The 23,988-nt window shown below is 36.3% G+C and overlaps 1 protein-coding gene across 41 annotated transcripts in view; it reads right to left on the reverse strand.

The window, feature by feature from the left end:
* The window catches only part of CLASP2 (cytoplasmic linker associated protein 2), a 173,544-nt gene that overhangs the window by 125,940 nt on the left and 23,616 nt on the right, over positions 1 to 23,988 (reverse strand). For 40 of the 41 annotated variants that reach the window (XM_034662310.1, XM_034662303.1, XM_034662308.1 and 37 more), the window contains 3 exons: positions 22,914 to 22,989; positions 21,268 to 21,365; positions 16,022 to 16,092 (listed from right to left, as the gene is read on the reverse strand). In XM_034662310.1, coding sequence (XP_034518201.1) covers positions 16,022 to 16,092; positions 21,268 to 21,365; positions 22,914 to 22,989 — 245 coding nt within the window. Of the gene's footprint in view, positions 1 to 10,909; positions 11,338 to 16,021; positions 16,093 to 21,267; positions 21,366 to 22,913; positions 22,990 to 23,988 lie in introns of those variants that run through there. The other variant, XM_019799453.2, reaches the window with a different exon arrangement.

A 23,988-nucleotide genomic window follows, 5' to 3' on the forward strand; every position in this document is an offset into this window, starting at 1 on the left:
ACTCAATGGACTAAGCTATCCACTGAAATTTAAATTCAGTGGGCAGGTATGACAGAGAAGACACAACTCAAGTGAACTGGAAGATAAATCAGAAAAAAATCACCTAGGATACTTATAGTAGGTGCTTTAATATTTACTGAATAAAAAGGCATTGAATACAGAAATGATTATGTTGACACCTTTGTTCTCACTAATGTTTCAAAAAGAAATTACTATGGTTTGGTGCAGAAAATGAACAAGATGAACTTATTAAAAAGTACTAGAGGATAAAAAAAACTAGTAAAGTGGCAAGCTGCAGTGGTTATGTGTGTGAAGGAAATGGAAAAGGAGAGAGAAACGAGAGTAGCTGATAAGAGTAAGAGAAAAAGATGGAGGTAACAGAGGGGGAGGAAGAAGAGATGGTAAGAATGGAGGAAGAGATGGAAATATGGGAGGAAATGGAGGAGGAGGGAAGAAGAGAGGGGGAAGAAGGCGATAAGGGTGGGAGAGAGGACAGATGGAAAGAAAAAGAAGCCCAAGTATAAAAAGGCTCTACCTTTTGTTGCCTTCATATAATAATGGGACACTGTGTTTAGCAAGCACTGAGAGATGACAGACCCATTATTCCTTATCTGCAATGCCTGAAATTCAGTAAATTTTAAGAGTCTAGCTTTAGCATGTTTTTTTTTTTTAAACTCCTGTGTAGTTAACATACTGTGCTATATTAGTTTCAGGTGTACAATATAGTGATTCAATAGTTCTATCCATTACTCAGTACTCAACATGATACATGTACTTTTAATCCCCTTCACCTATTGCACCCATTCCCCCACTCACCTCCCTTCGGGTAACCATCAGTTTGAATTTATTTTTGTGTATGATGTAAGAAAGTGATCCAGTTTCATTCTTTTGCACGTAGCTGTCCAGATATCCCAGCACCATTTGTTGAAGAGACTTGTCTTTTTCCCGCTGCATATACTTGCCTCCTTTGTCAAGGATTAATTGACTATAATCATGGATTTCTGGGCTCTCTATTCTGTTCCACTGACCTATGTTTCTATTTGAACCAGTATCATACTGTTTTGATCACTACATCCTTGTAGTGTATCTCGAAATATGGGACTGTGATATCTCCACTTTTGGTCGTCTTAAGATTGCTTTGGCTCTTTGGGGTCTTTTGTGGTTCCATACAAATTTTAGGACTGTTTTTCTAGTTCTGTGAAAAATGCTATTGGTATTTTGTTAGGGATTGCATTAAATGTGTGGATTGCTTAGGATAGTATAGACATTTAATAATATTTGTTCTTCCAATCCATGGGCACAGAATATCTTTTCATTTGTTTGTGTCATCTTCAATTACTTTCATCAATGTTTTATAGTTTTTCAGGGTACGGGTCTTTCACCTCCTTGGTTAAGTTTAATACTAGGTATTTTACTATTCTTGGCACAACTGTACATGGAATTGCTTTAATTTCTATTTCTGCTGCCTCATTATTAGTGTATTGAAATGCAAGGGGTTTCTGTACATTGATTTTGTATCCTGTGACTTTACTGAATTCATTTATCAGTTTTAGTAGTGCTATGATAGAATCTTTCAGGTTTTCTATATATAGTATCATGTCACCTGCAAATAGTGAAAGTTTTATTTTTCTCTTACCAGTCTAGACACCTTTTCTTTTTCTTGGACTTCCAGCACTATGTGGAATAAAAGTGGTGAGAGTGGACAACCTTTTCTTATTCCGGATCTTAGGGGAAAAGCTCTCAGTTTTTCACTGAGTACGATGTTAGCTGTGGTTTTTTCATATATGGCTTTTATTATGTTGAGGTATGTTCCCTCTAAACCTACTCTGTTGAGAGTTTTTATCAAAAATGGATGCTGTATCTTGTCAAATGTTTTTTCTCTGTCTATTGAAATGATCATACGGTTTTATTTATTTATTTATTTATTTATTTATTTATTTATTTGAGAGAGCACGCAAGTGAGAGCATAAGCAGGGGAAGCAGCAATGGGAGAAAGAGAAGCAGGCTCCCAGGAAGCCTGATGTGGGGCTTGATCCCAGGACCCTGAGATCATGATCTGACCCGAAGGCAGACGCTTAACCAACTGAGCCACCAGGCATCCCTGATCATATGGTGTCTAAACTCTTCTTGTTGATGTGATGTACCATGGTGACTGACTTGTGAATACTGAACCACCCTTACATCTCAGGAATAAATCTCATTTGATCATGGTGAATGATTTTTAATTTTTTTTTAAGATTTTTTATTTATTTATTCGACAGAGATAGAGACAGCCAGAGAGAGAGGGAACACAAGCAGGGGGAGTGGGAGAGGAAGAAGCAGGCTCATAGCTGAAGAGCCTGATGTGGGGCTCAATCCCATAACGCCGGGATCACGCCCTGAGCCGAAGGCAAATGCTTAACCGCTGTGCCACCCAGGCGCCCCGAATGATTTTTAATTTATTGCTGGATTCGATTAGCTAAAATTTTGTTGAGGATTTTTACATCTATGTTCATCAGAGATACTGGCCTGTAGTTCTCTTTTTTTATAGTGTCTTTATCTGGTTTTGTTATCAGAGTAATGCTGGCTTCACAGAATGGATTTGGAAGCTTCCTTCCTCTTCTATTTTTTTTGGAATAGTTTGAGAAGAACAGGTGTTAATTTTTCTTTAAATTGTTTTGTCTTTTTAAATTCATTTGGTAGCAAAATCTAAACTGATCTGAACTTAGTTTATGGCAAACATGTGAACTGACATGAGGCTATTTTATTGTATTTATTTCACTCATTATGAATTTGCATATATTTAACTGCAAAAATACTTAATGTGCTTGATTAACGCAGACCCAGATGGAGTTGTTGTACCATATACAGTTTATGACCATTATTTTTCTAAAATCTGACCTATTCAGAATTCTAAAACATAGCTGGTCCCCAAGGTTTCAGATATGAACTGTAAATTTATATTACCATAATCAAATCCCTTCCCTTTTTTCTTTTTCCCTTCAAAGGAAAGCCATATATATTCAAATGGCTATTCAAACTTTTCACTTCATTTTTATGGGTACATGTATTCCAAAACCCGAAATCTCTGCTTCTGAATACACATAAAGGATGAAAAACTCCTCCATTCTTACATGCCAAACAAAAGACAGAGCCAAAACTTTATACCATATCTCATTTAAAAAATTCATTTTGTGTGGTTTTCTTCAGTAAACCAACTAGTTCAGAAAGAAGAACCCACAACACCATAGATTTTCATGCACAAATATACTGTTTCATATACCAAAGTTCCTCTTTTCTCTTGAAGCTATATCCTTTCTTATTCTAATTAAAACAATGAGTAAGAGGACTCTGGATTCCTGAATGGTTTTACCCTCCTACATATCTAACAATGACCATGGTCCTATGTAACAGATAAATTAGTAACTGAGATTAGGAAACAATAATCACTATAAGCTATGGTGCCACAGGTGTCTCAGAAAACTCAAGTTTTAATTGGCGGCACTCCCCATTCTGCTTTTACAACAGAATACTCTCCTTGGCTTTTCTCTGATCTCACAGGTCCCTCTAGCTCAGTCTCTTCCTCCTTTATCCAATCACTAAATGTTGAATATCTTCCTTCTCTCCAGACTACACATTTTCTAAATGTCTTCATCCATTCTCAATAGTCTAAAACATCTATATAGTGACAACTCTCAAATGTTTGTCTCTAGCCTATATCATCTCTGAATTCCAGACCTAAATATTCAACTGCCCTACTAAACATCTCCCCCATGGATATCTCGAAGGTATCTCTAACCTGACATATGTTACCTAACACCAATACCATCTCCAAACCTGTTCTCTATTCTAAGTCTACCTCTATCCCAGTAAATGACATCACCATCTATTCAGTTACTCAAGCTCACAATGTAGGAGCCCTATTCCAAGTTCTCTGCCCCACATGGATCATCTATTAATAATTCTTGTTGTATATAACTCCAAGTTATATCTCAAATCCATATAATTTGTCTTTACTTCTGGTGCCATTCCTCATCTAAGACCTGACCAGTATCTTCTCTGCCTGTACTGCTACAACTTCTTAACTGGTCTCCCTGCTTTCATCCTCAACCTTCCAAAACCCAAAGTAGACAATGAGATCATCTAGAAATGTAATTTGGACCAGTGACTGCTGAAACTGTTAAGTGAAAGGCTGATGGGGAACTTTATAAAGAAGGCTGACAATACCTGAACCCACTGTTCAATATTAATATACCAAAAAAAAGGCAATCAGGCACTGCATGGCTTCTGATAAAAATGCACAATACCACCTATAAAAGTGTGTGCCAAAAAACCGCCCAGGAAACAAACAAAAATAAGACCTGATTCTGACCAAGCCATTAGCAGAATTTTTAATTTTCAGGAAATAAAAGGGATATAAAAACCTTAAAAAACAAAAACATAAAACCACCATGGCAATGTAATCATCAAAATCTAGTATGTGGGAAAACTTTACCTGGTTTTTTTTCTTCAACAAATAAGTGGCAAGAGGAGAAAAAGAGAGAACTGCTACAGATGAACAGAGCGTTAAGCAATATATGAACCAATTACAATGGTGAACCTTGTTTGAATTAAAATTCAAACTGTAAAAAGATATTTAGGAAACAAGTGGGTAAATCTGAACACTGAATATCTGATACTAAGGATTAATTTTTTAGATGTGAAAACTGGTTGTCAATAAAATATTTCCTGGTAACAAACAAACCTCTAATCGTGTTTTAAAAGTTCTCTAATTGTCTTTTAAAAAGACGTTTTACTTTACGTGTGTGAGCGCATGTGCATGTGTGTCCATATACCCATAACCCGGTCCAGCAGGATAGGTACGGTTGGGGGAAGACAGGTAGGGATACAGATAAATAAAGACTATGTATTGATAATTTCTTGAAGCTGGACAGTAGGTAGTAATGGAGGTTGTCACAATACTCTTTATTTCCGGGTATGTTTGAAATTCTTCCTTAAAAGAACTATGATAATTTGAATCACTTTGCTCTCTTGCTTAAAACCCTATAATGGACCCCCAATAAAATTATAAGCAACATCATAAGACCACAGAAAATGAGGCAGGGCAAAGTATATGAAATCAGCATCCAAAAGATAGCAACAAATTCTCATAAAATGCAAATTAAAAGGATGGAAAGCTTTTGAAGAATAAAACCACAGCAAAGCTGCAACTCAGAATTCTCAGAAGCAGACTGAAACAGCAGTGAGGACTGATCTACCTTGTAGAATGACAAGACAACACAGGAATGATTTGCAATGAATCACTGAAAACCTATGAAATGATTTCATCATTAAGCTCTTCCCACCCCGAACTCTGAAAGCTCAGTATTTTATACATAAGTATACATGTGAATGTACATGCACGCACACACAAACACACACACAACTGTAAAAATGGAACCACCAGAAAAGGGAAAAAAATTCCTGTAATCACATAAACTTTTATTTGCTAAAATTAAAATTTAATGGAAGGATTGGCTGAAAAAGTCAAAGAGATCCCCTAGAATACCAGGGAAAAGAGAAAGACACAAAACTGAGGAGAAGAGACAAACATAATGGACAGTGAATCAACATAGGACGTTCAACATCTGACTGGTAACAATTCCGTAAGGAGAGACTAAAGCTAATGAAGGGGAGAAACTTATCAAAGAAATAGAAGAAGATTTCTTCGAGCTAAAGAAAATCAAAAGCCTTCAGAGGTAAAATAATAAAATAGTTAACATTAAAATGTATTCAATTTAAACTAAAAAAATTTCAGTAAAATGACTAGAAATAAGAAATCCAAGTGCTTCAAAATAAAACAATGGCCAAATTTTAATATTCACATAAAGATACTGTGTTTTCAGCAGCACAGTTAATCTTAAATTGTTAACAATTTTATTTTTCTAAAAAAATTAAGTCCATCTCATATAAAGTTTAAAAGAGACCAAGAAATTCCATAAAGTCTCTTAAAATTTCTAGGTAGTTACTAACTCACTAGTTAAAAACCTTCTTAAAGACTTTTGTCCTTTTCTTTAAAGTAGCCCATTAAAAATTTAAGATCTTTGATAGTTCAATGAAGCTAAGAGGCAGACACAATTTAAACCGTTACTTGGTATTAATAAAATTAAAAACAACATATTTCTCAATAGCCATTAATATTAAAGTAAATTATAAATGATGCTCATAATAAGGTTTATTTTATTATTTTTTTAAAAAGACTTTTTATTTATTCATTTGAGAGAGAGAGCAAGTGAGAACACAAGCAGTAGGGAAGGGCAGGGGGGAGGGAGAAGACTCCCCACTGAGCATGGAGTCGGCTGTGGGGCTCAATCCCAGGACCATGGGATCACGACCTAAGCCAAAGGCAGACGCTTAACGGACTGAGCTACCCAGGAACCCCAATGAGGTTTATTTAGAACCTTCACAAAAACTAGTCATTTTGGGTAAAATTTCATGACAAATATAGTTGGTCATGATAGCTGTAAAGTACATCAACTGTACATTCTACATGTACAAAAAAAAAAAAGATGTAAACCATTTCTTGAAGACTCAGCTTCATTAGCAACTTTATGTTGGAGGATATGTTGCTACTGGTGCCCCAAGACCTTGCACCCAGATAGGTAAACAGAATGTGTTTCAAAAAGGCTAAGATTTTCAATCTTAGTGCCGACTACTGCCACCTATATTGCTGAATGCCCAATCCTTTGTCCCTTGTAATTTACTTTTTCTCCTTACAGACTCTGTTTTCCCCATTATTTTTTTTTAAAGATTTTATTTATTTATTTGACAGAGAGAGAGACAGCCATTGAGAGAGGGAACACAAGCAGGGGAGTGGAAGAGGAAGAAGCAGGCTCCTGGCGGAGCAGGGAGCCTGATGCGGGGCTCGATCCCAGTAATCTGGCATCAGGCCCTGAGCCAAAGGCAGACGCTTAATGACTGAGCCACCCAGGCACCCAAACCCTGTTTTCCCCATTATTACTGCTCTTAGAAAAAAAGTTTGGCCTTTTTGCTACTAAGTTAAAGGGTTGCCTTCTTTCAGTGATTTGTGTTAACCCAATTCCAGCACAGCACATAAGAATATTCAAGGGTATAGAAGAGGAGAGATCTACTCAGCACTAATTTCTTGCTATTGTTCCTTTCTACCAAATCAGTAGTGATATGTCAGTTTGGAGTGGTCTTGAAGACTTCCCTTTGGAAAGTCAAGGTTATATCGTCACTTGTATATGTTTTTTAAAAGATTCATGTTTGGAAGAACAGACTGTGTTGACATGCTATAAGTGTAGAAACAATCTATTTGCAACAAAACCTTATTTCTTTCCAGCCACTCTGTAACATAACAACAAAGGCCAAATTCCTCTCATGAGCTTTTGAGGCAGACTGCAGGGCTCAGTGCCACATAATAATCCCACAGGTTTTTAACTCTATCTGATTTGACTGCCCAGAGCTACTTCACAATCATCTCATTACTTGGTTTTAAATTCTTGGGTAAGGATAAAGAAAACTAAACAGAAAGGCACGTCAGAGCCACCCTCAACAACTCTTCACTTCATAGTCATTATAATGTTTCAAAAACCTGAGCTTGCCTAGAAATAAAACTGCTAATAAAATCTTTCAAATGGTCTTTAAGTTAAGCTTATGTAACACATATTTAATAGATAACCTATTGATAACCGGAATACATAAAGAGCAACTATCAAAAAACAACCAAAAATCAAATAAGAAAAAAAAAGTTGGCTAAGGATGTCAGAACATAATCCATAGAAAAGGAAATACAAATAACCAAACATCTGAAGATGATCAACCTTATCAGACAGCAGAATGTTTTCAAAAGGGTGAGATATTTTTCACCCATTTGACAGGCAAATTTTAAAAATAATAATAGTGAGAACTGAAAATAATGCAGGATAGCAGGCATTGATGGTGGGAACGCAAGTGGTAAAGCCTCTTTTGGAGGAAATTAGCTACAACTAACACAATTTGAAATGAATAAAAATTTAGATACAGAAATTCTATTTCTAGAGTATTTTAAGAAACATATACACGTGTGTGTATACACACATATTATTTGTAGAAAGGTGTTTCAGAATCATTTAGAAAATTATATGTGATTAAACAACCTAAAATTCTATAAAAGAAATGGTTATGATACATCCATACTATAGAATATTACGCAACAGTTCAAACAAGACAGTTACACATGAGGACATTAAAAAAAAGAAAAGAAAAACTCTATGCCGTACCAAGGAGATGTAGCAAATGGCAAAAATACTTTCAGAACAATATCATTTATGTAAACACAGTAAAAACAAAACCATGTATTTTGATACTTAATACACATGTAAGGAACAGTAAAAGGTATGCAAAGACAGACATTGCACTAATAAAAGTGTTCACCTCTGTTTATATCTGGGCTTAAATGCGGTGCAGAGGGGAATTTTACTTTATCTGCATTCCTTGAATTTTGAAAAGAAGATATTCTCATTAATTAAAATGAAAGAATAATGGGGCACCTGGGTGGCTCAGCCGTTAAGCGTCTGCCTTTGGCTCAGGTGATGATCCCAGGGTCCTGGGATCGAGCCCCGCATGGGGCTCCCTGCTCAGCGGGAAGCCTGCTTCTCCCTCTCCCACTCCCCTTGCTTGTATTCCCTCTCTCGCTGTTTCTCTCTGTCAAATAAATAAAGTCTTAAAAAAAAATATGAAAGAATAAGAAACAACACAGGTTAAGAATAACATAATCCATTTGTTTTGTTTTGTTTCATAATCCATTTGTTATACATGTTCACATGACACTAGTATAGTATATGTGTACTATATGCCAGAAAGACTAATATATAGAGGAGTATATATCACACTGTTTAAAACTACAAATCACAAGATGACCTGTTACTATGTATCTTTACTGTTTAGATGTCCTATTTCTATTTTTTAAATTAATTTTTTAAAAGTAAACTCTATGGGGCGCCTGGGTGGCACAGCGGTTAAGCGTCTGCCTTCGGCTCAGGGCGTGATCCCGGCGTTATGGGATCGAGCCCCACATCAGGCTCCTCTGCTATGAGCCTGCTTCTTCCTCTCCCACTCCCCCTGCTTGTGTTCCCTCTCTCGCTGGCTGTCTCTATCTCTGTCAAATAAATAAATAAAATCTTAAAAAAAAAAAATAAAAAAATAAAACTCTATGCCCAACATGGGGCTTGAACTCACGACCTCAAGATCAAGAGTCTCATGCTTTACCGACTGAACCAACCAAGTGCCCCCCTAGACTTCCGATTTTTAAATAAAGGTGTATTACTATAATCACCAATAAAATACAGTAAAAGTATTTCCATTTTGAAGAACAGAATGAGCAGGAAGGTTACCCTCTGAACTTCATAAAAGGCTGTTATTTTGATTTTTTAAAATTAGTACACTCCTAAATAGTCTGAATGTATTTATGTATTGCTTGAAAAAAGCAAAGTAAATATACACTAATAGCCATCAAACCCATGTTTAAGAAAGAAATAAAATCTGGATATGGCCCCAATCAAATGCAACATTTAGAGTCACCTGTAAATTAAGGTTTAAAACATAAATATATAAATTTGGCAATGCCCTAAAGTATATGAGAACTTAACTTGCTAAGTTTGATGGATTTTGCCTTAAAAAAATTAGTTAAAATTATTTCCAAAAGGACATATAAAACAAGTACGTAAATTCCTGGAATAAACCATTACAATACCAAAACAAAATATACTATCATATATCTATTAGCATGTACAGAACACTTTAAATGACTATTTAGCAACATCATCATTTTGGTACATTTGCATCCCATTCCTCATAGTCCCAAAGGGACAAACTCCTGAGAGAGAAGTCATTATCTTGTCATAAGAAGGATAAAACTCTTAGACTTAAAACTTCCAAATACAGACCAGTCTTCCTTAAGAACCTAGTGAAAAATACACAGAATATTTTTCAGGAACTTTAAGTTCCCTTTCATACACATCTCTGGCATTGATGATATTATAAAATATGCCTCTAAGCATATTAACAAAAGCTTTACCAATGAAAAAAAACCACGCTCAGGTAGTTTAGTGTTAGGAAGGACAATTCCAAATGCAACTTGAGGTTCTAGATTTGGTTCTGGTTTGCTCTTTGTGCCTAGATCTAGGACGTAACATATCAGCAAGTCTCAGTTTCCCAATATGTGCAATGGAAACACCGAAATACTCTGTACACTTCATATAGTTATTTGTACCTGGGGAGTTAATGTATACTAAGTATACTAAAGTGCTCTGGAACACTACAAAGCACTATAGAAATATTTTTAAAATTATTATTATAATAAAACACTAGCAAAATCAATTTTTAATAAAATTATAATCTATACAGGACTTGTAAAAGACAATATCTTCTAGAGAATAATTTACTAAGGACACTGACAAATCACAAGCATATTAATTAAAATAATATCTATGGCAAGCCATTTTGCTTCTTTAAATACTTTATTTCCATAAAATTCTACTTGTTGTCATATACAACAGGAAAGATGACAAGCTAGCTAACCAAACCTTCATGCCAAAATCTGTCATTCTTCTAAGGGCCATATTCCATATTCTCTCTTCAAAGCTTTTGCATATATTCTATGTTTCTTCCAATAGTCCTTCATACCCACTACCAAAGACTGAGGGCTTGCTTGGGTTGCAAGGTATATTGTCATATTTGCCCGATCCTGTACAGACATATCAAGTGAAAAAGGATACTAAATGGCAAGTAAGCACACATGTGCATATATGCACACACAACTGTACACATACACACACACACAGTGTCCTTCGTTCTTTAGGGAGAAATCTATTTCTTACACAGCAAATGATCGTCACTTTAAAAGGAAGTGTATAACACAAGCACAAGAAGAAAAATATATCTTACTCACCATCTCCCATAGCCATTCAGATGGTCCAGGGAGCTTTCTCAAACCAAGAGGTCAAACAGCACAGCAAATAAATGCAGCTCGGTGCCTGCGCCACTGGGCTCGGCCTGCAGCCTGCAGACACCGGGAGCACTGTGTGACCCAGGCCGCGCTGCAGCTCTGCACCGCAATAGCCAACAGCTGCTACTCCACTTCAAAATAAAAGTCTGGGGTCTTGCTGAAAATCCTCGTCTATTTGGCAGAACCTAGCAGAGCTTGATCAAGATTATTCTTTAACTGCACATATGTGGTTATACACAGGTTATGATGCTTCTCCTTGTACTGGCTGCCTGAAATTTAATGTAAGAAAAGCTCCGGGAGCCAATAAATGCCATCCCACTGGGGGACTTTTAATGCAATCATCAAAACACAAGGCATGTGTTCAGCAATCATTTTCTGCTTCCCTAAAGATATCCATGTAATCAGTAGCAATCACATGACCTGATGGATTAACTGATTTTGTGCCTTTTTAAAAAGGTTTTCATCCTTCTGTCATTACCTTTTAATATTTACAACAGAAGATTGCTAGAAGTGCACAAACAGGAATAGCCCAGTTTCCATGATTAACTGCTCTCATTATGCAGGAAGCATTTCTGGCTGCCGTAAACAAATCACGTCAAAGGCAGCCCATCAAAGGCTGCTCTGTGTGCGGACAGCAGAGCCACACGGAACAAAGCTTGCTTCTGGTGGAGACAGAACCTAGCCAGTGCGCAGCTGCAGGACACGGAGCACCCTCCATCCAAGCCGCACAACCATCAGCACATTGTCAAGCTCCGGGAAGGCCCTGGGGCCATGGTCACAAACAGACACGTTTTAAAAAATCAATCCAAGAAAAGGGCAGCTCTGCTTTTCACTAAAGTGTATGTTACAAGCATATAAAAAACTAGACTGCAAGTTACCTTATTGCCTCTCATAAGCCAAGTTTCAAGGTAATTTCAAAGCCTAACTCCTATGCTTTGTTTTACTGTCAGCCTCCTAGAGCAATTCTTTTCCTAGCAACTGTTTCAAATAGAGAAGTGGGGAAACATTTTACAATGATTTCACCCCAAGACTTCATTAGGTCCTACGCACATGAGACAAACCAGAACTATGCATAGCTTTTTCACAGTCAAAGAGAAAAAGACTTGCAGTCACAGCCACCAACACTGTTGGTGTTTACATCTCAGTGAGCGTAGGAGATGGTCTAGAAAGCTCCATGACAACACCAGGCCCAGCCATAATCACAGGGGGCCTGCAACTCTCAGTCTTTTCCTTCCTCCAGGGCTGGTATTGCCTCCTTCAGCCTTGGATCTGATTAACATTAATTCCACCGTACTTAGGCATTCTGCCTAACTTATTTTGTAACAGAATTAAAGTCAGGCTTGAAAAACCCTCAAGACAAAAAATGTGCATTTCTCCGTTTCCTAAACTAAATGATATGCTCGAATCTCTGATGATGTAATTTACTTTGTGTCTTGAGCGTGATGAACTAATTACCTAGAAAATCAAGTCAAAGAATTCAACCAAAACTTAAGAGTATAGATACGGCAGTTATATGAAAGAAATCAGAGACAAAAGCATGAGATATAAGACTGTGCACTGAGACATGCATAAGGGGAGAAGGAGAAGACTAAAGAGAAAAAAAGAACTCTTATAATCAAGTTTTATCACCTTTATAACCTGGGTTTTTTTGTTTTTGTCTGTGTTTACTAAATGACTTTTTTCATCCCAAAGCACTCTAAATCAATATATTATAAGAAGCTTGATGTTTCATTACTATGGCTTCAGGCACAGACACACTAAACAATTTTATTTACCATAACAGTTTCTAGAATATCATATGGAACAAATCTGAACTGAATGCCATATTTGGGTGAATTCATAACAACTTGCTTTGCACATGTACACCAAGTGAGAGAGAGAAGAGAAGGTATCTTCAGTGGCTCTCAGTCTGTTATGTGCATGAACTATTTCCACAAGTTTTCATCTCGAACCTTTATTTTGCCCTAAAATGTTTTTGGTTCTATAACTTTAAAGTTTTAGGTTGAGTACACAATTACAATAAACCAATAAGGGCTCAAAATTTTGTAGAGAAAAATCATGCAGCAATTAAAAAGAGTGGATACAAACTTTTTGCCTTCATATTATTACTTACAAAAATTCGTTTTCAATGTTCAATTAATAGATTTCTCTACCTATAAAAAATTATTAAAAAATTATTCATTGTGCTGGGTTGGGATGACACATACCATAATGTTAGTGGAAATAATTTTTTCATTTAATGGTTTTCACTTAGCTGCAAGGATTTTAGGGATAAGTTAAATTAATTTCATTAAATTCATTAAACAAAGGGTAGTTGTATTTCTTCCAATACCGACTGTAATCACTCTGGACATTCATTCGCTTATTTGCTTACTTGTCTACGATCTATCTCCCTCGCTAAAATGTAGGCTCCCTGAGGCAGAAACTTTGTCTTCTTCACTGTTGTGACATGATCTAATTTACATTTTAAGATCATTCACACTTCCGGGTAGAAAACAGATTCTAGAGGGCAAACATGGAACAGAAATCCATTGCAATAATGAACAGAAGGGGGAATGAACCATGAGAGACTATGGACTCTGCGAAACAAACTGAGGGCTTCAGAGGGGAGGGGGGTGGGGGAATGGGATAGTAGGGTGATGGGTATTAAGGAGGTGTTATACGCAAGTAATGAATACGCAAGTATTATATAGTAGGGTGATGGGTATTAAGGAGGTGTTATACGCAAGTAATGAATCATCGAACTTTACATCATAATTTAGGGATGTACTGTATGGGGACTAACATAATACAATAAAAAATTATTATAAAAAAAGAAATCTATTGCAATAATCCAGGTAAAAGCTGAAGACTTAGAGTGGGGTTTTAGCAGTGGAGATGGGGGGAAATAAAGAATTTTAGATATATTAGGATTTCAAAGGTAGACAGACTGGGGGATCAATTCAGGTTTCTAGCCTGAGCTGATGGTGGTGGCACTGACTGAAATGGGTAGAACAGGGGAACAACAGATTTGAGGGGAAGGAAGAGACAACAGGCTTTCCACTTTTGGACATGTTAAGCCTGAGATCCTTTAGGCACTCCAATGGTAATGTCATCAAGGCCACAGGCTACCAAATTTAGAACATAAGAGAGATGAATGAGGGCCAGAACCACACATTTAGGAGTCAACAGCAAATAGTTATCATTTAAAGCCTTTGGGCTGGATTACATTACAGAGAGAGAATACAAACAAGCAAGAGGAGAGACCTGGGCCCTGGGACTTGCTAACATGATAAACGGGCTTCCCTCTTATAACCTCTTACCTTATTAACGAATCCATTAAAGTATTTTTCAATGAGAGCATAATACTGTCATCTAAAACATCCTGCCCTACTTACCTCTTCTACACCTCACTGTATACCTATTAGACTTTACCATTCACATGTGACCACACGTGCAATACTCAGATCATAATCTCCAACAAAAAAAAAATCTCTGAAGACTCCAAGAGAAATAAATGCCAGATACTGACCCCAAACCGCCTGTTACAGAGAGAGAAACAAGACAAAAAGAAACGGGAGCTAAGAGAATAGGGAATATAAATTCTATTTTGAAGGTAACAGAAATAACCTCACAAAATACAAGAAAGACAGTACTTCCTAAATAAACTATATCAAAATAATCAATATCTTAAATTTGTAGTATGCATTGTACTTTTCTCTTAGACTTGTAACTACATAGTCTAGAATACACAAATGAGAATGTACTACAAATGGTATGAAAACATAGCAGTCTCAATCCAAGGAATTTTAACAACTATCCATCTTCCTGCTGTTTTGGTTTCTATGGAAATAGAGGTAACTGCTGAAAAAATAAGGATAAGGTTCTTAAAACACCTTCTATTCAGAGAAGAGTGAGAAAAGCTGGCAGTCTGGGTGAGGACTGGTAGCGCTGAAGTCAATTTATGCTTCTGGAACTAAGTTTAGATTAGGGTAGACACAATCTTTTTAACACTGAACTCTCACTCCATCTGCCTTCCTGCAACACAACAAGGCTCAGTCTTGGTTTAATCCAGAGAAAAAGAATTAAATTATATTAGTAACTAGTTTTTCCATTATTTGACTATACAACTCACACACCAATTTTGCCCCAAGATCAATTATATTACTAAGTTAATCAAACTCTCTTTAATTATTTTTAAAGATTTATTTATTTTAGAGAAAGAGAGAGAAAGAGAGCACAAGCGCGGGCCTGCGCGCCCGGGGAGAAGCAGAGGGAGAGGAGAAGGGAAGCAGATTCTCAGTTGAGTTCAAGACCCTGAGATCATGACCTGAACCAAAACCAAGTCTTAACAGACTGAACCACCCAGGCGCCTTCCCACCCCGATCTCTTTAATAGGAACGTACTTTCCTAGGTGGAAAAACCACCTATATTACCTTTGGAAATAGAATATATTCTTCACAGACATGGCTAAAAACTAAAGTCTAGGTAAATGCCACCCACTAAAACCAGACACAATCTAGCAACCTTACAAAAAGAAGAGCAACCACAAAACTGAGTAACTGCTACGTATTAACCCGAAACATCCTTGAATTCCAACTGAGAAGGCAAAGATGGTCACGCTGGTGAAGTCTCTATGTCTGTGTCTCTTTACCATCACCGAGAGTCTACACATAGGTGTCATAAAGCCCATCAACCCCAAAACTTTTACTAAAAACAACAACTGAAACAATTACTTTCAGAAAAAAACACCACATTTTATGCATGGAACATGCAAGGCAAGAGGGTCAACCTATCTTCAACCCTGAAGATACAAAAAATAAGGCAAAAGAACAGTATCATTTTACACAACTGACCCAAAATACAATTTTCAATTACTCTAAGAGTCAGAGAAGAGGTAATAATTAGCAGTAGGTAAAGACTCTGTTATTATACCCTAACTAAGCTTCAAGCCACAGAATCAAATCTGCTGAATCAGTAATATAATAGTTGACCTGAAAACATGTTTTAGTATCTAAAACTTTGCTAAGTAATCTTAGAAATGTTTGAGAACTGGAATAACTTAATTACTCTTACCTTTGCAGACACTCAAAATCATACCGCCTGAATTTTGCACTTCATCAAATTTGGCAAAAATCATCTCTAATCTGGGAAAAAAGAACACATTTTGTTTGTTTTATATACAGTTTAAATAGAAACAATTTCCTTAACCACCTCCCTGAGAAAAATAAGTTCAGAGATTCAGTTAGTTCATACAACTCTCTTCTATAATCACCTCACTTACTGAGAGAAAACACCAAGCCCATCCCTCTTTAGAGAAACAGCCAAACACAGGCAGCATCTACATGCACACAGTTTCATGTTTCCTCCTAAAATTATTTTTCCAAACCCATCAAAAATACTTTGGTTACAACTTATAATAAATGCATTCAGTCACCAAGACCTCTTTAAAAAGTACATAAAATCATGCAAAGGAAACATAAGGCAAATATAAAAACAATGAAATATAAAATGCTAGAAACTAAAGTGATACGGATATGACTGATAATCTGACATTTTCTCTATTAACCTACTTTCTTTCAACACCAATTTCATTACTGCCTCTGATTATATTCAGAATTACTTTCTACACTTCTGCTATCACTTTTTTTAGTTAAAAATGTATTTCTTATTACAAAAGCAATATAGACTCATTATTTACCAAAAAAAAACAAAACAGAACAAAACAACAACTAGGAAATATAATTAGGAACAAAGAAAAAAAACCCAAAACACAATCCCACCATCCAATTCTTTGACTTGTATGCTTTCTGATGGTTTGTATTTATACGTAAATTTTCTTCAGATCAAAATGGGATCATGCTGACAGCAGTATTTTTTTTAGTTTGCTTTGCCTTTACTTTCCAATATATCATGCTATGATTCATTTTTTTTTTTTTTTTTTGAGAGCAAGCGCGGGTGTAGGCACAGGAGGGGAAGGAGGGGCAGAGGGAGAGGGAGAGAAAGAATCTCAAGCAGGTCCCACGCTCAGCGCAAAACCCGATGTGGTGCTCAATCTCAGGACCCAGAGATCATGATCTGAGCCGAAATCAAGAGTCAGACACTTAACTGACCGAGCCACCCAGGCGCCCCTATGCTATGATTTATTTTTAAAGGTATGACTTAGAGATTTGGGGAAGGGAGGGGGGCCATTGTCATTTTGTTTTTAATTGCCAGATGTTCTCTGACTTACCCTTATGTTTCTGTCACAGTGTCATTTCTACAACCTTAGTTAAGCCGTGGTCCACATTCTAACATTTTTTACTTGTAAACTGAGGATACAGACACTTTCTATCTTAAAAATATATTTTTTAAAAGTTGAAAACCTTCTAGGAATTCATCATAATGTGATTTCTAAACCTTAGCCTTACCACCTACCCCCACTGAATTCAACAAATAAAAATATTCAGACATCCAGGGGCGCCTGGGTGGCACAGCGGTTAAGCGTCTGCCTTCGGCTCAGGGCATGATCCCACGTTATGGGTTCGAGCCCCACATCAGGCTCCTCTGCTATGAGCCTGCTTCTTCCTCTCCCACTCCCCCTGCTTGTGTTCCCTCTCTCGCTAGCTGTCTCTATCTCTGTCAAATAAATAAATAAAATCTTTAAAAAAAAAAAATATTCAGACATCTGAAAGCAAGCACTTCAGTTTGAAGACATGGGCTGCTTCATCCTACAGGGTAGTATCTTCCAGAGACTTGAGCAGAGAGCAGACAAGTTGCCCAGAGACAAGATGTGGACAAGATGAAATGGGGGAGGGAAAACTGGAATTGGAAGGTGGGATGCCTCAGAATGAAGACCACACAGGCCAGGTACAGAAAGGAGAGGATCCATGAGAGCTCCTCAGGGAGAATGGCAGAACAAGATGTTAAAAAGCATGAAACTAACACTCAGAGTAGCAAAATGGGAGTAAGACACTGAGGACAGAAAGCTCTAAGAGAAGAAAACTGATAAGGAATTGAGGTGGGCAGATAAAACATACAGCTCCTTAACTGAGCTACCCAGGCACTTCAGGAAGAAAAAAATTTTAATGTAATTTTTATTTTAAACCAATTTGATTCAATGGCTTTATAACTAATACTTAAGTTTAGTTATTTTACTAAAGAAGAATGTTCTTGATAAAAATAAATAAGGGTAGACAAAACCAGAAATTTTACCCTAAAGGGCTATATCCAACAGAACATTTCGAAATCACAAAGGGAACAGCATTTGAGGCAGAAAAATACCCTTCTGAAAAATAAAGTTAGAAAATGACCACTATATGATACAAGAATATAGTTTTCAAATAAATGCAATATTCAGTATAAAGTTAACTCTTGAGAATAAATGTTAGTGAAAAGAGGGAAACAGTGGAACAATCATCTGAAGAAATGGATAAACTAAAATTCATTCATATTTTACCTTATAAAAGTTTTAGACTTTTTGATATAAATGGGTCAACTGAAGATTCAAAATACTACCTACAAAATAATGAGGTCATACGCTAAAGACAGAAAACATTCTGGCATGCTTGACAAAGCAAAGCTCATCACACCTTATACCCTCCCATTGCCTACTACCTGGTAGAGAAGCCTCATGGAGAAGAACACCACAAACATAGCATGGAAGAAAGAACTGTAGACTGGGAGTCAGAAAGCCTCAGCTTCTCACCAACTACCTGTCACTGCTCTGGTCTCAGACTCCTTTATTTGGCAAGTGACTCACCATTTAGTTGTTGGAGAAACCGTAAGAAAGAATGGACAGGGTTAATAGGTCATTGGCTTATTTCAGTAAGAACATTAAAGTATAGGCTATCCACATATGATAAAACTCCTATGAGATAGATTCTGATGGGGAGAAAAATCAAATAAGGAGTTTCTCCTAACAACTAAAATTACTTATAAAAAAAACATAACTTAAGAAGAAAAGAAAATTATAGGCTAATCTTACTTTGAGCATAAATGCAAAAATCTTAAACATACATATGGACACTTAATTTATAACAAAAGGAACACTGAAGAAAGTCATTTTCAGTAAGTGGTGTTGGTCAAGTGGCTATCCACATGGATATCCAACAACCCAAATGAATTAAAACAACAACAACAACAACAACAACAACGGGCACCTGGGTGGCTCAGTTGGTTGAGCAACCGTCTCTTGGTTTCAGGTCAGGTCATGATTCCAGGGTCATAGGATCGAGTCCTATAGTGGGCTCCCCACATAGCAGGGGGTCTGCCTGAGGAGTCTCTTCCTCTGCCCCTCCCCCCTCAAATAAGTAAATAAATCTCTAAAAAATAATAACAACATTAACTGAAAGAAGCCAGACACAAAAGAACACATACTATATGATTCCACTTATATAAAATTAAAAAATTCAAGAATTAAAAAGGATTTAGGGAGGCTTCTGGTTGATTATAATGTTCAACTTTGCCACCTATGTAGATACATGGGTATATTTACTTTATGATAATTTACACAGCTGCCTACTTATGACTTACATACATTTCTGTGTGGATGCCACACTTGCATAAAATTGTAAAATTATTTAATAAAAAATAATTTCAATATAAGTATTAAAACATATAATGTAATATATATACATACATACACATACTCATACACATAAATACATTATGTTAACATTATTTCTTTCATTCACATAAAATGATTCAGAATTTTCAAATGAAATTGTTAGCCCCGGAAGTAAAAAATGAATAAGTAAACAAAATGCATATGTAATGGACAATCTTATTACCAAAAATAATTGGTACCAGAAAAAAACTACATGGTAAGAGAGACAGCTGCATATGATGAAGGTTATAACAGAACATACCTCTGAAGTAGTCTTGCATCTCCTGACACCTCACCCCCCCACAACCACCAAAAATCTAATCAAGCCTCCAGATCCAACTACCAATTTGTAGGCTATAAAGACAGAAGGATACATTAAACCATAGCACAGAAAAAGAATTAGCATTATTCGGAATATGGGAAACTTTACAGGATAAACTACCTAGCTTATTCAACAAATAAACACAAGAGAAAAAAGTGTTGGAGGCACATAAAGATTTAGAAAGACTTGTAAGAACATATCTAATTGTTGGACTTTATTTGGATACTGATTAAAAAAAAACCTAAAAATATATATACAAACTTATGATGTTTATGAAACAACTGGAAATTTGAATGCTGACTGGGTATTTGATTTATAGAATTTTTTGAAAAAAAAAAAGTTTAAGTTGTGATGATAGTATTGAATGTACTGAATTACAGATGAAATATTATGACTTGGGATTTGCTTCAAAATAATACAAGACAAGAGTACGTAGGTAAGACTGTAACTTACAAAACTGGCCATGAGTTGTTAATTGTTGAAGCTGGGTAATGTCTGCATGAAGGTTCATTACACTATTGTCTACTTCAGTCTATGTTTGAAATTTTCCATAATAAAAAGTTAAAACAATCCTTTCAAGCCCCCCTTAAAATTGGGACTAAAATCTGATTACAAAAAAATTTAATTGGAATAATATTTCTAATAAAAATAGAAACTCTGAGAAGTACTAAAGAAAAAAAGTACCTTTGGAAAAAATGTTCTGATACATAAGCTCATCAGTGGGATTTTTACTCACCTGACTGATGCCACTGTACTCAAATATTCTTAAATTTCTTTTTATTTGACTATGACTACTTTTTTTTTTTTGTTAGATTTTATTTATTTATTTTACAGAGAGATGGAGACAGCCAGAGAGCATAAGAGGCGGGAATGGCAGAGGGAGAAGCAAACTCCCTGATGAGCAGGGAGCCCGACATGGGACTTGACCCCAGGACCCTGGGATTATGACCTGAGCTGAAGGCAGATGCTTAACCAACTGAGCCACCCAGGCACCCCAGTAGTGACTAATTCTTATATAGCTTTCTGGTATCCAGTATCTTGTTTAATACCTTTCAACAGGAGGCACTCAAAAAAATATTTACTAAATGAACAGATTAATAGCTTCACTAAATTCTTGCTCAAGCATCTTCCAAATAATGATTTTTATGTCGGCTATCAAAAGACAGTTTACTGGATGGCATTTAATTACATATTAAGTAATATATGAGTATACAATCAATCAGTGTCCAGAAAAATTACAGGATGTAAAGAACTTTTTAAATGGTGATAACCTACATATCTTTTTGTATCTTGTGAATTTTATAACATCTCAGAAAATTGAAACTATTTAAAAGAAACACATGAAATTAAAACTTATTAAACGAGCGGCCAAAAAACAAACAAACAAACAAAAAGAAATTTAGCAAGACTTACCTAGCAGGAGGAATTCCTCTCTTACAAAGATCCACCCTCACTCTTTCTCCCACGTGTCTATAGATCTCCACTATAGCCAATACTGCAGCATCTCTCACCTGCCAAAGAATTCAAAACTTAAACTTAGATGAGACATAATAAAATACTTCGTCTCAAGGCACCATTACAACTAGAAGTTCTCAGTTGGTTTTAATGCCTCTAAACCCGAGAGATTTTGGCGTAAGACCAACAGGACCGGTCGAGAAAACTCTAGAGAAACCTTGCAAGGTTTTGTAGAAATCTAACAAACATGTACATAAAAGTTAATAATGTGGCTTTTTAAAAATCTTTTATTTGTAGTAAGACTGCACAAAGAACTGCCAATAACTGTATGAATCCAAATCATTATTGCGGTTAATATACTCTCCTGGAATAAAACTGCCCTTCAAGAATGTGGTCTGAACTCAACACCAATGCATCATTATTTACAACAGCCAAAAAGTGGAACCAACCCAAATGTCCATCTAAGGATGAGTGCATGAACAAAATATAGTATACACATACAATGGAATATTATTCAGCCTTAAAAAGGAAAGAGTGGAAATTCTGACACATGCTACAACACGGATGAACCTTGAAGACACATGCTATTAGAGATATGCCAGATACAAAAGGACAGATTGTATGGTTCCATTTTCATGAAGTACCTAGAGTAGTACAATCATATGGAGAGAAAGCAAAACGTGGTTGCCAGGAGCTGGGGGGTTGGGAAGAATGGGGAGTCACTGTTTAATGGGTATGGAGTTGGGGAAGATGAAAAAGTTCTGGAGATGGATGGTGGTGATGGTTGCACAACAGTGTGAATGTACTTAATACCAATGAATTACACACTAAAAAAAATGATTAGAATGGTAAATTTTATGTCGTATATATATTACCACAATTAAAAAAAAATGTGGCCTCAAGACAGGACTTTGGAAGACAGCTCTAGTTCCCTCGCATAGCTCATTGTCAAAGAGCAAATAAAGAGGTAATAGAACTCTCTTCAAACCTCTAGAGGCAGAGCTAGGGCCTAATAGCAAGGAAAACTATCCAGGGTTATTCCAAATGCCCAAGCTATGCCAAAAAGGTTACAGTCAAGATTCAACTCCACTAGGATAGACAAGATCCAGAATACACTCCTGTATTATGCCTACAGCATACACAGCTCAGGTAAAGAAATTTCTAACAAGTGGTACACCACTGGTACAAATTCCCTCTGTTAAACAGGGTTATGACTATTGCAAAAAGCTGTTGTTAGGCAACCACATTCAGGAATGAAGAAAGGAAGCTGACAACCTGTCCTCACAATTAACATGTAGGAGGACTATAAAAAGGAATCCAGGTTCGGTTCTTTGTCACTTAATCTTTCAAACCCAAGAACTATCCTTTTAGTCCCATATATCCTTAATACTAGCCAAACGACAAACTTAAGCAACGTATGTGAATATAATGTGTTCTTAGAAAGTAACCTTGGTGGATTTTAAAAGAAAAAATGAGGTGAAATCTTGATTTCACTCCCCCCCCACCCTCCCTCTTCTTTTTTTAAAATGGAATAAGGGAAACTAGAAAAGAAGAGATAGCCAAAAAAAAAATTAGTCAATGCTTGAATGTAAGTAAAATTTTACCTGACTGTTGGAATCTCCAAATAGGATACACAAATGTGGTACCAACTTGCTGAGGACTAGTGGCTGAGCCCCAAAACTAAATATAATTTGAAACAAAAATAAAGAGAATTTGGTTTTAATCAAGCAGTAAACAAAACATCCTTATACTTTCTTCTCGTCTATATCAAGACACACATGGTGGAGAGCGTGGGTACACATCATTAAAACATGAAGGACATCAGACACAAGCAAAAACTAATTCTAAACAATGTGAAATATGCAAACTTGAAAAATCATGACTGACAATGAAAACTGTCAACACATGATCCAACAGAACAAAATGTTCAACCAATGGCGCTCTTACACCTGGCAACCTACTGATCACTCAGGAAAATTAGAGCTTTTGCTTTAAAATAGTGATTTTTTTTAGATGCTGGGTCTCAAGTAAATTTGCATTCCAATGAAACCTTTATTTATGCTTATTAATATTTTGATGAGGTCATGGGTTGAAAGCAAATGATAGAAGAGCCAAAAACCACAAAAGTTGTGCAGAACTGAATGCACTTACAAGCTCTAGATGGCAGAAAGGACCACAGTAGAGTAATAGAAAATAAATGAAGGTATAGTTAGAAAAAAGGAAGTAACACTACAGAAAAAGCTGAAAGCTACTATATATCACCTATCTTGTTGCGTAGAACTTGAGCAAATAATCCATAAAGAGATCAAAAGCCCTAACAACTTTGGACTGGAGTTCTGAGCTCTGTGGCTCAGGCTGTCAGAGCTCTACATACTGATTCACTCTCTAGTTACCTGGAAGAGTCTTGTTTGTTTGGTCTGTGATTTGGGTAACCATCCACACTGGTCTAGAAAACCTAGCTGGGGGGAAATGGCTACGATATTTGAAATACCACTGAGTTAAAAACAATTCCAAACTGGGTCCAGAACAGAAGTAGATCCTAAGTTATATCAACATATTTGTTATATGACCATCTATTCTGGGTAGAAACTATTAACTTACTCAAGAAAAAAAGAGAAATTCTTATCACTGACTAATAATTTTAAATTAACATACACATAAAAAATTAACAGCTAAAGA

The sequence above is a fragment of the Ailuropoda melanoleuca genome, chromosome 6, assembly GCF_002007445.2.
Source record: "Ailuropoda melanoleuca isolate Jingjing chromosome 6, ASM200744v2, whole genome shotgun sequence".
Lineage (NCBI taxonomy): Eukaryota > Metazoa > Chordata > Mammalia > Carnivora > Ursidae > Ailuropoda > Ailuropoda melanoleuca.